This window comes from Anopheles coluzzii, chromosome 2, assembly GCF_943734685.1.
Source record: "Anopheles coluzzii chromosome 2, AcolN3, whole genome shotgun sequence".
Classification (NCBI taxonomy): domain Eukaryota; kingdom Metazoa; phylum Arthropoda; class Insecta; order Diptera; family Culicidae; genus Anopheles; species Anopheles coluzzii.
The window spans coordinates 91618170-91632951 of record NC_064670.1 but is presented as its reverse complement, the minus strand read 5'-3'; the positions used below and the strand labels follow the sequence as shown (position 1 = coordinate 91632951).

Here is a 14782-nt window from a genome sequence, read left to right as displayed (position 1 = left end):
AAATCATAGCCCAGCGTATGGCTGACCTTTCACCGAAGAAGAAGCATTCGGTCGAAAAGAACAGCAGCAATGAGCATAACAACAGAAGCAACAATAACAGCACCATGTTCCAAGCACTTGCACATCCAAATAACTCCCCTCAAACCCTCTTGCCAGCTCTTTGTTCCTCTCGCTCGCTCATCCTTCCGCGCCTCACGACCTTTGACCGATCGATTTTCAACGCTGCCGATGGTCTTTCCGCCAACACTAAGCCGCATCCCGGAGGGGAAACCGGGCTCGAGTGGCTGGGGAAAAGCGGTAGCTTTTCAGCTTTGCCACTTACCGAACCAACGGGACCGAACTATGCATGCACGAATGGTGAATCGAGTCGTCCAGCGTGTCCCGATTTGCTCATTTAGGAATGGAGAAGCGCCTCCATCTGAGTGTGCGAGAGTGGGCAGGCTGCTGCTTGTCCTTATGCAGAGAGTGCTTAGTGCTCGAATGAACAAAGGGAAAAAAAAGTTTTACTTCCATCTGTACAGCGCACCGAGTCCGGCTTGCACGGCAATCATCCATTGCAGTAATCCGGTTCTGTTCAGCACAGGGGGAAAGGTTGATTTTGTTTTTCTCCTGCGTCTCGTTATCGTTACGCCATCGTTAAAAGCTCCGCCTACCCAATCTCGCTTGAGTGTATCGTTGGAACTTTCACTCGTACACAAAGGCGCACCGCATTATGTTCCCAAAGTCTAATGTTCTGCTTTTGAGGTGTTTGGTTCCTCGTACGACAGGAACGCGGTGGCGGCCCGTGTAGTCCTTGCCGGAATGCTTTTATCGCATGAGAAATATGTCGTCTTGAGAAATAGTTCGCTCTCCCACCGTATGAAGTGGTATTTGTATGCGGCGGGGCGGTAAATGAAACTCGCCGGGACCGACAAATTAGCGTGTCGAGCGGGCGGTTTGCCGGTGACAGGATCAATAAAGATGATAAATTATAATCGAAATAAATTACATTCCACCCTAACGAGGCCTTGGTGGCGAAGTGAGTGGTAAGAGGGAGAAGACTGAGGAGGACCTCCGGCCAAGAGGAGAGTTGATTGGCCGCTCTCGGTAGAAGAAATTAGTTGCATAAATTGTGCCCTCCAGTGATAGTAATTGAGATAAATAGTGCGAAACGCTGCGGGCGCGGTGGTCGTTAAACGGAACAGTATATCTATGTCACTGGCTGATGCAGCCTCGGCAACAGTACGTCAAATCATCGTGAACCTTTAGAAATGTCTAAAAAGTTTGTGCACAAATTAATGCGGACAATTGTAGCTCCAATTTGTAGGTTTTTATTTAGTTCAATTGTACCTTTCAGTTTCGGTTAACGACAGTATTGTCTCGTTCTGAAACGTGGGCAATGATCTCAACGATTTATCCGTAGAATCAACACGATTCTTACTTCAAGTAGCTCATGGCAGGGCAACAACGACAACGGTGGTTGCCTCAAATAAGAGGAAAATGTATTTGTTTTGTTGCGGTCCCGTGGTACAGTCGTCAACTCGAACGACTCAATAACATGCCCGTCATGGGTTCAAGCCCAGAATGGACCATAACCCCGTAGCAATGCTACGTGGTAATGAATTAAGTCTCGAAAGCCTGTATAGGCCGGCATGTCCGCGTAGGACGTTACGCCAAATAGAAGAAGAAGAAGTAGTTGTTTTGTATTTGTTGGAATTACTTCCATAACAAATATTTCCCATCACTGTTTTTAAAAGCAGCAAAAACGACTTCAACGAGAGTTGTTTTGCTTCAATACTATTGATTAGTGAAATTATTTGATTGATTCAACAGATACACATTCGCAAATCATCGATTTATATAACTAATTCATATTTATTTCTCACATTCTATAATTATTAGTAAGCATCCTTACAGGGTTTTCGAGGATTATATAGACATGTTCAGCGAGTTGTAGATTCGTTCAGGCATATAATAGACTCTTTCAGCGAGATATAGAATTGTTCGGAAGTAAGTGTAGACATGTTCAGCGATTCTATAGAGCTGTCATTTGTTTTGTTTACACACTGTGCCGCAGGGTTCAATTTTTCATTCTTAAAAGTCCTAAAAGTAGCTAATAATCATTCTCCAAGCTGTTTAATACATAAATTAGTTGAAAAAAGCATATTTTTTCGAAAACCGTTTGTTTACCTTCTGATGAGAATGATCCAACTTGCAGTCCAAGGGTACGAAAGTGACAGCTCTACAGAATCGCTGAACATGTCTACACCTACTTCCGAACAATTCTATATCTCGCTGAAAGAGTCTATTATATGCCTGAATGAATCTACAACTCGCTGAACATGTCTATATAATCCTCGAAAACCCTGTAATTGATCTCCTAGTTTGTTTAATAAACCATCTACAACGATTGCACCCTTTAACATTAACATTAGCCCATCCTCAAAATCCCCAAAATCAACTCAATCTTTGTACACACTCACATCCGATGTCATAATGCACATTAAATGCAAAACAACTTTTCACATTTGCAATGCATATCTGCAGTACCGTACTCGACCCACTCCCAATCAACGATGCCGTTGCTGAAGCTGCTCCAAAAATGCAATTATAAGTCCTTAATTTATTGCGCAATCGTGAGCTCAATCGTAGCTAATTCACATTCTGCTGCCACCCGACCGCACTCCGACTGTGTACGTGTGCCCGCAATCGCCATCCCGCCATCCGCAATTGTTGAAGCAATAATGAACTGGTGTGTTATAATGGCACCCGTGTGCGTTCTATGATGTGGCCGATATTTATCATACAAACATCAAACAGTGGCCAGAGAAAATTGGTTGAATTTGAACAGCTAGCGGAGTGCTTCATGCGGTCATGTGGTTTTTCCTGTCATTCAACCGTTGCAAAATAGCGGTATGATTTTGGTGCGTTTTGTCTGCAGGTCTTTTAATTAGCCACGGAAAAGCCGATTCCATTTCCGTCGAGCTGGTTCAGTGCGGTAGCTGTGCGGGATAACTTTGTCTCGGGGTCTTTTCAACGCACACCCCGATTTTGCCGTTTTTTCGCAAGTGGACATCGTATCGCAACTCCGTATCAGAATCCACCGCCAACGTACCCTTGTTTCCATGGACTTCCAACCAGAGGTGTTACATTTTGCTAGTCCTTCAATCTGGCAGATACCACTGTTCCGACTCGATTAATCGTCCATAGCGACCAACCACGACCATGGGGGCGACCTCCAGGGCGATAAAATGTCGCACCGTTTGCTTAATGAGAACCATGCTACAACAACACCGGCACACACACACAGTGGGAGATTGTAAATTATGTTCTGCGAATAAATGGGCCAGGAAATACACACCGGGATCGTGTGTGGGCGGCCCGACGAGTGTGTACGGTCGAAGGACACTGGCAAGGTTTCTCGCGCGGTTTCACGTGGTGCACAATATTTTCCATTTCCTCCGAAAGTAAACTTCCGTCCGCAGTACAGTTGCGGCGAAATCCAATGTTTCATTTATGTAACTTTTTTTTCTTCTCTCCTGCCACTAGCCACCGATTTTAGCACGTTGTGGGTTGTTGTTTTGAGAAATTTTTGATTACGATCAACACACAGCCACACACAACTCTCCGGAGGACATTTCCGTTTTCTTCACCGACTCGTGCTGTGTGGGAGTAACGAGATGGTAGTGGATGCAAATGGAAAACCATTTCCGCAGGACACGTCCCGCACGTTGAAGGTGATTAATTTTCAACGCCCGCAAATACATTAAAAAAACACACACACAGAAGTAAAGAATAAATCAGGCGTGATTTTTAAGACACTGAGTGGGATGGAAAACACACAAAAATTACGACCAGCACACAACGGGCAAAGCAAAAGGGAAGGTAACACCGCAAGCACCCCAAACAAACGAAAAAAACACTAATCACGTTTTGCTTGCTGTTGCATATCACACCGCGAGGGTCCCAAAGCAAGCGCTTTCCGCCAACTCACCGCGCACAACACTTCAGCGGTTGAGACACCCTGCAGACAGTTTGGCTCAGGCACCGTGCGGGCTAGGTGGCAAAAGGAAGCCGAAAACGCAAATAAAGTTGGCAGCGTGGAAAATCTGGCCGGGAATGCGGTGGCGGTTAGCTCTCTCTCCCGTGCCGAAGCCGATATATTTATAATTTGCAACCGGGCAGTGGACAAGCGGCCGCACAACTTTTTTTTTTGCTTGCTTGTTTCCCTCAAAGCACCGTACAGCGAGTATATCCGAACACAATTTCTCCCCCGCCGGCACAGCATTCCAGTGTGACAGTGAGAAATAATGTTGGCGTAGCTCTTGGCTGGCATTCGATTTCATTTTGCTACAATGATGCAAGCGAAATTATGAAGTACAATTGCATGAAGAGGAGAGGGGGGCAAAATGGCATGAGAATACCGCGACTGTGGCTTGTGGGTTTCTGGCTGTGGAGGCTGTGTTTGCGTACGGTGGTTTTCAGTATCGCATTTCCAATTGACAAGCGTGATGCAGTGCACCGAACCGGCGTTTAATGTCATTCAAAATTCTGAAACTGTTTTATATTTAAATTCTCTTATGAAAAAGATTTTCTGATTGTATATTTTAGTATGGTTCCATTAAAAGCTATGATAACACGAAGCAAAGTAAGTAATTCAGCTAGTGATAAGAAGCATAAGATATGGGAAAAATTGAGACAATTGTTGCTTAACAAAACAGACATTAAATTAATATCCGTCACAATAGTCGTTCCAATTTAATAACGAACCACTTCAAGCATTTGATTCGTGTGTCTGAAACACCGAAACACCCTCCCACATTGCATTCAATCGCCATGTTCACCATTTTGTAGCCATTTTTCAACAAACATTCTACCGGAACTACACAACATAAGCTTAATCTCTTCGCTCTGTATATTCGTACAACATTATTTATCACACTTTGTGCTAGACAACTTTGCTGCTGGGCAACGAAACAAACTCTTTCTCGTAACAAATGGATACGATTTCTCATGTTGGTCAGCGGGATGGTTGACCGCAGAGCGGCCCCCGTCTAGAAAGTGTCTCGTGCGAAGGTCACCCTGATCCCACACTGACGGTAGTCGCTCGCATCAAACCATTTCTCAAGATATCTCAATAGGACGGCATTGCGTGGCGTTTGGTGCAATACACTCCACGCTTGGTTTTGCGGACGAAGAGCAAGACGAAGGAAGGAGGACAATTTATCGGCTGTCAAAAATTAAAAGAAAAACTACGCGGTGGCACTGGGGCACGATTGATCGTGTCCGTACCATCGACATCTGTCCTTGGTGAAACATTTCCTGGGATGGAACGGCATAGAATCGCGTTTCGAGACAGCATTTGGTAGCTTCCGATGTCAAATGTTTGTGCGTGTCCAGCTGTTGGGGTCTTTTTTTGTGTGCGACTATTCCCCAAAAACATCATTTGTTTGAGTTGTCACGGGGTTCTGTGTTTCGTTTTTCTTTTTTACCTTTCACAAAATTGCACCCAGCTGGTAAGAAAACACTTAGCGTGTTGCGTTTGAAATTTGACAGTTTAATTGAAATGCTTCGCTGCCCCGATCGATTGTCAGCCTAGCTGGCTAGAGGTTTATTCTGGCTTGGAAGGTTTGGTTTCAAATTACACACGAAAATTAACATTTTATTGAAACAACTGCATATAAAAATAAATGAGTTTGTACTGTGCACTGACACAGTACGATATAAATTAACGCTGATGTTTTAATTGAATGAGGCGTATTTCTATCCTTTCAAATTATGTGGAGGTCATAATGAATGGATAAAAATACTGTTCTGTTGTTCATCGTTTCCAACACTTCATTCGCCCTAATTTGGTAATGGAGACGCCTGGTTATTTGTAACCAATATTTTATGGACTTAGAGCCGATTGGCCTAATTCGCCTCTTTAAATCAATATATTAATTCTAAGCTTATAATCCAACACTCTTCTTTGTCAGCCAATTGGGGCTTGCTTTTAACTTATACCGTGCAGTCTCGAATTACTTACAGTTGATTTTTTGAAAAGGTTTATCTGGTTTATATAGTTTTTTGTAATGGTTAGTAGTACGTAGACATTGAAAAGTTTTCACTGACAATCTAAGAAACGGCTCAATGGTGGGCTGGATTTTTTTGCAATAAAAAGATGTGAGTGAGTCAGGTGTGTCCAAACCGATGTCATGATAGAATTCACTGGTCTTGGTGTGATGGATGCTCTCTGCATGGTGGTGTTGTGGTCTGGATGGTTCTCAGGAAAGAGCAAACCCAATAACCATTCCAGCTAATGGCGATGATCGTTTTGCTAAGGCAAATGAGGTCACATAAAAAAGAAAAAACAGATAGTGTGTGTAGAATAAGTAACACACATACCGTTGGTAGCGTAATTCCAGATAATTAGGGCTATCTGTCTTGTGTGAATCAATACAATTATCGAAACAGTTCACTTTCATTGAAACACTAAGACTTTTACCTTTTTTCGCTGTAAGAAAAGTTTAAATCTACCATAGGTGATTCTACCATTAAATCTATCATAGATGGTGCCATTAATATAAAGTTCTTTTCCCATCTCTTCTCAACCCAACACCGCCCCAATCCGCATCTTAATCAAACAGATAGCTTTACACGTTCTCTTCACATGTTACACAGGACATGGAACAAGCCGAAATAAAAAATTATTCCATTTTAAACATCAATCGAGCGCTGTTTTGGTGTTTGCTTTTCCTGTTCCACCTCGTTACACGATCCTTTGACTTCGTTTCTCCTTCGCTGAGCATTGAAATGGGGCGAAACATCGTGTTAGCTTCAAGTCGTGTTTGGGAAAATGTATGTTTTTTTTTCTCTCTACCTCCTTCAAAAACGCTCCTTTACACCGTACGCGGGTGATGGAAAAATCAAACATTAAATCATAACCAAGATACCTACGCAAAAAAGCACCACGAATAGCAAACGATAGCTCTTCCGTACGCGGAGTAGAAAGACCTGCATTGCTTCAAACTCAAATCGCTTTGTACGCATTTTGTTTATTAGCGTGAAATTTGTTCCTTATATAACAACTCCACAACTCCGCCCCAAAATGCTAGCAACAAAAAGAATTGTGTTGAAACATTCCATGAAACTGTTTTATGCAAACAGCGGCTAATGCAGCATCAACAAAACATTCCCTACTTCCCAGTGCGGTCCCCGAAACAAGGACACGTCAATCTGCGCATTTAACGCACAGTTTCGAAAGACAAATGCACCGAGTGCCCTATCTCTTCGGGCTGACGAGTTCCACTGAACTGCTCCAGGTCGACGTTTTGTTTGCATTTAATTATTAAAATTGCACATGGTGCACTTTTCGGTCGGTGCGCTGCAACCGAGGGCATATATCAAGGGTCTGCCAAGCGCTAGTTAGTTACCAACCAAGAGCAACTTCTCAACGCTTCCCGGAAGGAACCAGGATGTTGAGCGGCACACTGCTACTAATTGGCGACATTCCCAACCCCCAAACAAGGTGCTGCGAGGGTCGCAAGGTCTGTTGACAGTTACCATCCGGTGCTGTTACCAGAGCGCCAGCGGTACCATTTGCTGCTCCACTAGCCTCCGGGAGCGGTGTGTGGAAAAGGTTTTCGAAATGAAAGCTGAATGAAGCTCTCACCACTATTCCGATCCACCGCCTATTTCCACCAAACAGAGCCGGGGATGAAAATTTAATTTCAAACCAACCAAATTGAATTTGACGTTCCTTTGCTGGGGAACGGTTTAATTTAAAGCTGTTTCAATATTGACACCAACGCTCGGACCGCTGCAGAAAATGGTGTGCAAAGGGCCAAAATGATAAATGTCAACAACCGAAATTGTCTTTCAAACGTTTACGACGTCCAACCGTTTTCGGGGAAATTTTAAATGAAGGAAGGTCCTCCGCAGGGCAATCGGGAGCAGCTTCAGTTCACTCCTAATCATAGACCACTATAATAACCCACAAAGTGCTACGGTGCTGCAATGAGTTTTCCCGGAAACGCTGCTAAAGCTCAATATTTTACTTAAGTTTGATGGAAATTCCACACGGCCCTAGATTGTGGATAAATCAACAAGGAACATTTCAACCAAGCTTTTATCTGTAATCACCATTTCTGCGAATGCTGATATTATCTACAGACGATCAAATATTGCCATCCAGTGCCAGGCATTTTTAAAGCTGCTGCATTTCCCCGTATCTATCGCGAGAGATGATTGCAGGAAAGTTTCATCACATTCACATACAAATATGTGGACAACTAAAGTCCTTTCACAATTTTCTAAAGACTTTGTAAAAGATCAGGTTGATTTTTTTCTCTTGAAAAAAAACCCTCCACCGTACCCATCATCGACGAGACTAACAGACGGTGTGAGAGAGAACGAGTTGCTTCCGCTGTTTTGACAGTTGATGAGAATTTTAAATGAGATTTTAAATCACTTTTTCCACCAAGTCGAACAGTGGGACAAAATCGTCAGTTCGCGCGTTCATGCATCAATCCACTTTCTTCTTTGCTCTGTCCCACCCCGAACACTGGTCGCTGTGTTTATTTTTTAACACACACACACACACCATTTTTCTCTTATCCTGTGCCAAGCTTTCTTATTACTTCCCGTATTATGTTCCGCTTTCGAAGCACTTTTCTTTTATCTTTGCCCGTTGTGTGCTAACCGATCCGTGAGCTTATAAAACATTTTCTCATCCGTATCCGTGCGGCGACTGGCGACAGTGGTGGTGGGACTGAAGTTTACCACACATTCTTGTGGCAGCCCTGTCCCCCCCTTGTCTGCCGGCAAAACCTGTCAAAGCACGTTGAGACATAATTATCGGACGAGGGATGGGCAATGTAAAAAGTTGGATCAGAAAACTTAAATGAAAAAAATTCTCTCGATCTCGCTCTCTCTCTCTCCGGCTACTTCCGGCTGTCTGTGATGGATAAGTAAGTGTCATCTTGTTTGGTGCGTGACACGAAACACATTCCTTCATCAAGTTGGGAAAGTATTTGTATGACATGTTCCTGGCGAATGAATAACGTACACCACGCAGTAAAGTACCATTATTTTATGAGCCATTCAATAAAGAAACAGATTGGCTTAAAAATGCTATGCATTCGTACAATGTCTTGTATTGAAATGTTGCAATAAGTGCTTAAGATACTGATTATATAATTTTATACAATATTTTTGATACAAATTTTCTTATGCTAAAGAAAGAAACCTTAACAAATCATGACCAAAAACAATGTTTAGCAATAATATATTAACATGTTTCATTCAAAGTATATTATACTGAACTTTCAAGGCATGTTTATCCTCAATAACTAAGTAATCAATCATTAACTCAATCAAAGACAAAGTCCAATCTTCGATTATTCTGTCGAAGTATCCACAAAAGAAATCTGAAACTGCCACACTATCATTCGACGAATACATTTATTCATCGTATCAATAAAACCACAAAGCGAATATCCTACCCAACGCAAATCACTTTCTTTTGCGCAAACGCGCACATCGCATACCTGTACATCCCCGGATATCCTGACAATTCGATTCGACGCTACGCCACGAATTGATTGATTGCAGTTGATTAAGAGCGGCTTTGATTAACATATCTACTGGATGTTTTAATACGATTGCGTGCAATGTCAGCATGTCGCAGTGTCGCATCTTTCTGCACCGATAGCTCCTACAACGACGCTAATATCTAGCGACAAACACACGCAACCGATACGCTCGGGTGGATCGATGCCGGCTGTCACTACCGACCGACTGGCATCTCTGGCCACACCTCCAGCTACAGCGACCTTCATTTCCCGATACGTGATTGATTGATTTAATTTTCATCTCGCCAGAACCAGCAAAAGGAAATTCAATAAACTTCCAGAGCTCTCGGTTCACCTCGGTTCTAGCGGCCATGCAGGGGCGCAATACTGCGAGTTGCAAAGATGTTCGCATGCAACTAAAAATAAAAATCTGTCCTGACCTTCGTACCGATGCAGCTGCATGCATACGATACATTAATCATCGGCTTAACTTGCAAAGGAAAGGTCGGACCCTACTATACTTCTCCTTCCCCTGTTATCGTTAATTATGAAGAGAAAAACGTACGAATGTCGTAATGTTCCTTTTGTCCGTTCGAGAAGCAACAGTACAAAGGAACGGCGCAGCCACATTGCTAAGCTCTTGCCTCTGGAATGAGCAATAAACTAACCTTTCCGTTTTCATGCTACTTTTTGTCTTTTGTGTTTTTTCGAGCTGAATGTGGTCGACTTTCTTGTTATTTTCTTTATGCTATCCCAAAAGTTATGGCATAAATCATTGTGACTTTGAAGAAACATGGCTTGTTTATATAACTTCACTACCCGTGTAGCCGATCCAGTTGTGGGTTGATTTGGAGGCGAACAGCAAAAGAAAACCATTCATTTACACCCACGTTCACGCGCAATGGCCACGAGAGCACACATTGCAACCAGCAGCCAGTGTACGATTTGTTTGGCGCAAATGTGTTCCAGGCTTCACATTGCGCGGTCACTTTTTCCCCTGCCCCGCTCGGATACTGTATATAATGTTTGTTTATTGTCCCGAAGTACACTAATTGGCAACTATTAATCAATAGCGCGTTGTTTGGATTGGAGCAAGTCCGCCATTGCGTGGTTTTGTTGGAGAAGATGGTGAGACCAAAGGGAAAAACTGTCTCACTGTACATATTGCGTTTGCTGAGAATACCAAAATAGATGGAGAAACAAATTAAACAAAATAAGATATCATCATGTTTGTTTTGGAGCAAACAATTTGAATGAATATTGAAGTTGTCTTGAGTTTGAATAATGTTTTTAATGACTTAATTGTATTCCTCCAAGGATATTCTTTCAACTATTAATAATTTTGAAGAATCCTAAATAGTTAACATACTGAAATTCAATTTCAACCATTGTTATAATAAATTCTTAATATTTTTTTACTATGCCTGACTCTGTCGATGATCGCTGGAAGTGTTTCGCTCTACTCCAGTTTCTCTTCAAAAAGTTACTTTTTCGATGAACGTCAACAGTCCTCCCTTCTACTCGAATTCCAAACGAGCCAAAACACTGAACGAGCACGGCCAACTGAACAGTGGCAAGGGAGCAAAAGGTTTCGCGTTGGTAGGTCCCAGACACAAATTTCACTTCGGTGTCGTACAGTGCCGCTTATCGGTCGTTTCACGTCGATGTAGCAGTGAAGGGCTTATGTAAATGGCGAATGCGCTAAGCGATCTTTAAACTTTCCCTTGGGCGCTATAAAACGTCCTTCGTTACAGTTTTGCTAGAACACTGTACAGTGTGTGTAGCATAAAAGGCGAACACAGTGCGTCTTGGGAGAGTGTAGTAAAATTGGGGTACATTTTCAGAAAATGTATACAATTTTTTTAATACTTTTTTATAAACAAGGTATGAAATATACATTTTTGCTGGCAACATTTCCCACAATATTAAATTATAATAAAACCATTGGAGTGTTACTGTTAATGCGCATCGTTGAAGAATTGATTATGCAAAGCAGCGAGAAGGGGATAGCATTCCATTACAGCACGGCTTCTGTGTGCATTAGCTGTTTGTCTAAGATTTTGGCACCGAATACGGCAACTGCAACATTGGCGTATTAAAGTTTGCTCCACAGAAACGGGAACGACGGGCAATAGTTAACTTCCCTCCAAAAACTCCCATTCTTATGCTAATGGGGAACGAATGTCGGCAGTATTCACGGAATCACTTTCCCACTACCGAGAAGCTGGCGTGCTTGTATTTGCATGTAAAAGGCACGACGGCATCCGATACGCTGACTATTGAACAGCGGAATGGAAAAGTTTTTCGCAGGAAAGCTGAAATCCCTACCCAGAGCCACTCGTTGAGTTTTGTGGATTAAGAAATCTGCTCGCCTCCCTAAAACCCACAAAAGCCCCCCGCACTCACACACACACTGTTAGGATGAGTACTGAGAGATGCTGGTCGTTTTCAATTCTACGAACTTCCAACTTTCAACCACAATTTTCGTCTATCCGTTCCCCCTTTTGCGACTTTGGTAACTCGATAAACAAATCCAAAGTTCCAGATCCGTTCGCTTTCGTGTCCCGCCCGATCGATGAATCTTTAATTTCATCAGCACATCTTTTGGGTCGGTTCGTGTCATTGCAATTTTCCACCCTCTCATACAAAGTCGACATTCCGAGCGCAGGTATCATCGCCAGATCGTACCAATATGTTTGCTAATGGCAAACCCATTTGGCGTCATGAGCTTTAGAGCACCGAAGCGCTGGCGAAGAACACGTCTACTGAAGAGTGAACAAATAAATAAAAACATGGAAAAAAGTACTACACACCGAATTACCAAATCGTTACCTGTACCTGGTGATGACATTTGTCGGCATTAGATTTCTACACTCTACGTTGTCCTTGTTTGGCTGTTGGTTGTAATAATCTTACTCATGCGTTGTTTTTCTTTTCTACAGATCTGCGAACAGCATTTGACCTGCTCGACCGTGACCAGGATGGGCACGTGACACCAGAAGAGCTGCAGTTCATGCTGCGAAACCTCGGCATCCATGTACGGGATGAGCTGATCGACGATCTGCTCCGGGAGGCCAGTCGGACAGGTAGGTGGTTGATAGTATAGAATTTATAAAATTAACTTAGACTTTAAAATTATTTGAATTCCTAAGATGCAATACATTTAAAGATTTTTCATTTTGTAAAAAAAAATATCTCTGACTCCATGTTAAGAGTACCAATTGATAGTTAAAAAACAAAATTGAACACAGTAAGAAACCATTTTACATTTACGTTTTAATGTTCCAACAACATTACTGGTTCTGAACTAGTTTTTCAAGCTCTTGAGTAAATAGATATTTACAAACGAAACTAATACATCCCCGCCAAATAAACTCAGAATATGAACAGTTTAAACAACGACTGGTTTTGCCCGTCCATTATGCTAATGGGGTTTAAAAAAGCATCTCGCCCATTTATATACTGCCGATCACTGTATGAACTTTGCACAAACTCATTCTTTGATAAAGCTCACTTCACTCTTCACCACTCCTTCCCCTAAACCAGCCAGAACAATGGAAGTTTAAGCTTTTCCTTGCGGCGAGGCAGGGACGATCCCGACTCGAACTCTTGGAACCATTTCTTGGGAACATAATTTCCCAGAGTAATCGAGCGAAAGACTATTTCGGCGTTCCTTATCGAGGGAAAATCGGACAAGCACAAACACAATCGCACGCGCACACACGCACACAAAGCGAAAACCATCCGGGCGGAAACGGAAAAGCGAACGGAACGGCGAGTACAATCGAGTTTGCCAGCTCGCAGCGGCAGGTCACGTGCAGAACACTTGCCATTGCCTCGGCAAACGCTTCGAGACCGGGCAGACTTTATCGGACTTCGCATGAAATGGAACGAACGCGGGCTGACACCCACACCCCCGAGGCAACGGCTAACGGGTGGCGTGGTTGAAGAAAATGAGAATTTTCTGTCCGTTTGGAATTTACCGCTCAAGGACAAGGCGCTTCCTTCGCAGGAGCGCGTCTTGCAGCGCTAATGTGTCTTGCTATCAATTCCCTATCTACGGTGCGTTGCGTGTGGGAGGGGAAAATAGTCTAGCTCAAACCATTAAACCCAACCCAACGAGCGCGGGTCACATTTAGATCGATAATAGCATTTTCCCGTTTTTCGCAAAGTACGACGCACTTATAATCCGTCTGCCCTTGTGTCGTCACCGTGGTGGTAAACTATCGGCACTATTATTCCACCATGCTTCTTAGCTTACTTAGCCCCGCTGCGTCGCGACTGGTAAGTGAGGTTCCCCGTGTGGTTCGAGTCACCTTGACGACTAGCTAAAAAAAACAAAACAAAAAAAACCTCGAACGGAAAGGTAAAAGATTTTCTTCGATCTCCAAAATGCCATTCCTTACTGTGTCTTGGCAGACAGTCAACTCCGTCGCAGTCAATAATCTTCAGGCATGAGCAGCATATCCGGTTCGGTTGCCAAAATCCTGTGCACCTTCCATGTGGACGGTGGTGGTTGGCGCCCTTCCATATTGGTCGGATTTTCCATTAGCCGCTGCCAATCGCACCAAATGCTTTCTCCGGGAATGACATTCACAACACGGTTCGGTGGAAGTCTTTTCATTAAAATCAATACATTTGCAAACCAAGCAGCCGGAAGTTCTACCGTAAACGGTGTACTGAGAAGTTCTTTCCGGGTAATGTGGGTGAATTGCCATTTGAAATAGATTTAAGATGAAAAAAAAAACTCTTTTATGATCTATTTATGTGCCATGAAACAAACAAAGCCACTTTCAATAAAGATATAAATATAGAAATGAAGCAGAACTGTCGCTCAGTACAAATGCCACTGCTCTTGCGCTTTTTCGTTTCAAATGTTGTGATAGATGGTTCTATCCACTGCGGTTTTGCAATCATTATCCTACTGGCAACACACTTTCCCATTAGTAGCACTACTAACAAGCATGTGTGCTCACTTTCTATCTAGCTAGCGCTGCATCCACTTCAGTGGAATAAACGAGCATTGGAATGCAACAGTCAGCATCAGCAGCACACAGCAGGAGCTTTAACACTCGAAGCATCCATTCTCTGCGCATACTGTTTGCGGGATTTATCTGTTCGTTTTATCTAGCGTCCAAAGTGGGAAGTCTAACCGTACGTGTACGAGAGCTTCGTATAAAAGCTCTTACGCAAAAGATGTGTGCTTTTTTGTGGTTTTATCCGACGACTGTGCACATCTCTGCACATCT

At 43.0% G+C, this 14782-nt stretch overlaps 1 protein-coding gene across 8 annotated transcripts in view; it reads left to right on the top strand.

The window, feature by feature from the left end:
• Window positions 1-14782, top strand: part of LOC120953669 (calcium-binding protein E63-1) — an 83173-nt gene that overhangs the window by 44191 nt on the left and 24200 nt on the right. For all 8 annotated transcript variants that reach the window (XM_040373816.2, XM_040373821.2, XM_040373819.2 and 5 more), the window contains one exon: window positions 12476-12619. In XM_040373816.2, the coding sequence (XP_040229750.2) occupies window positions 12476-12619 (144 nt within the window). The remainder of the gene's footprint in view (window positions 1-12475; window positions 12620-14782) is intronic.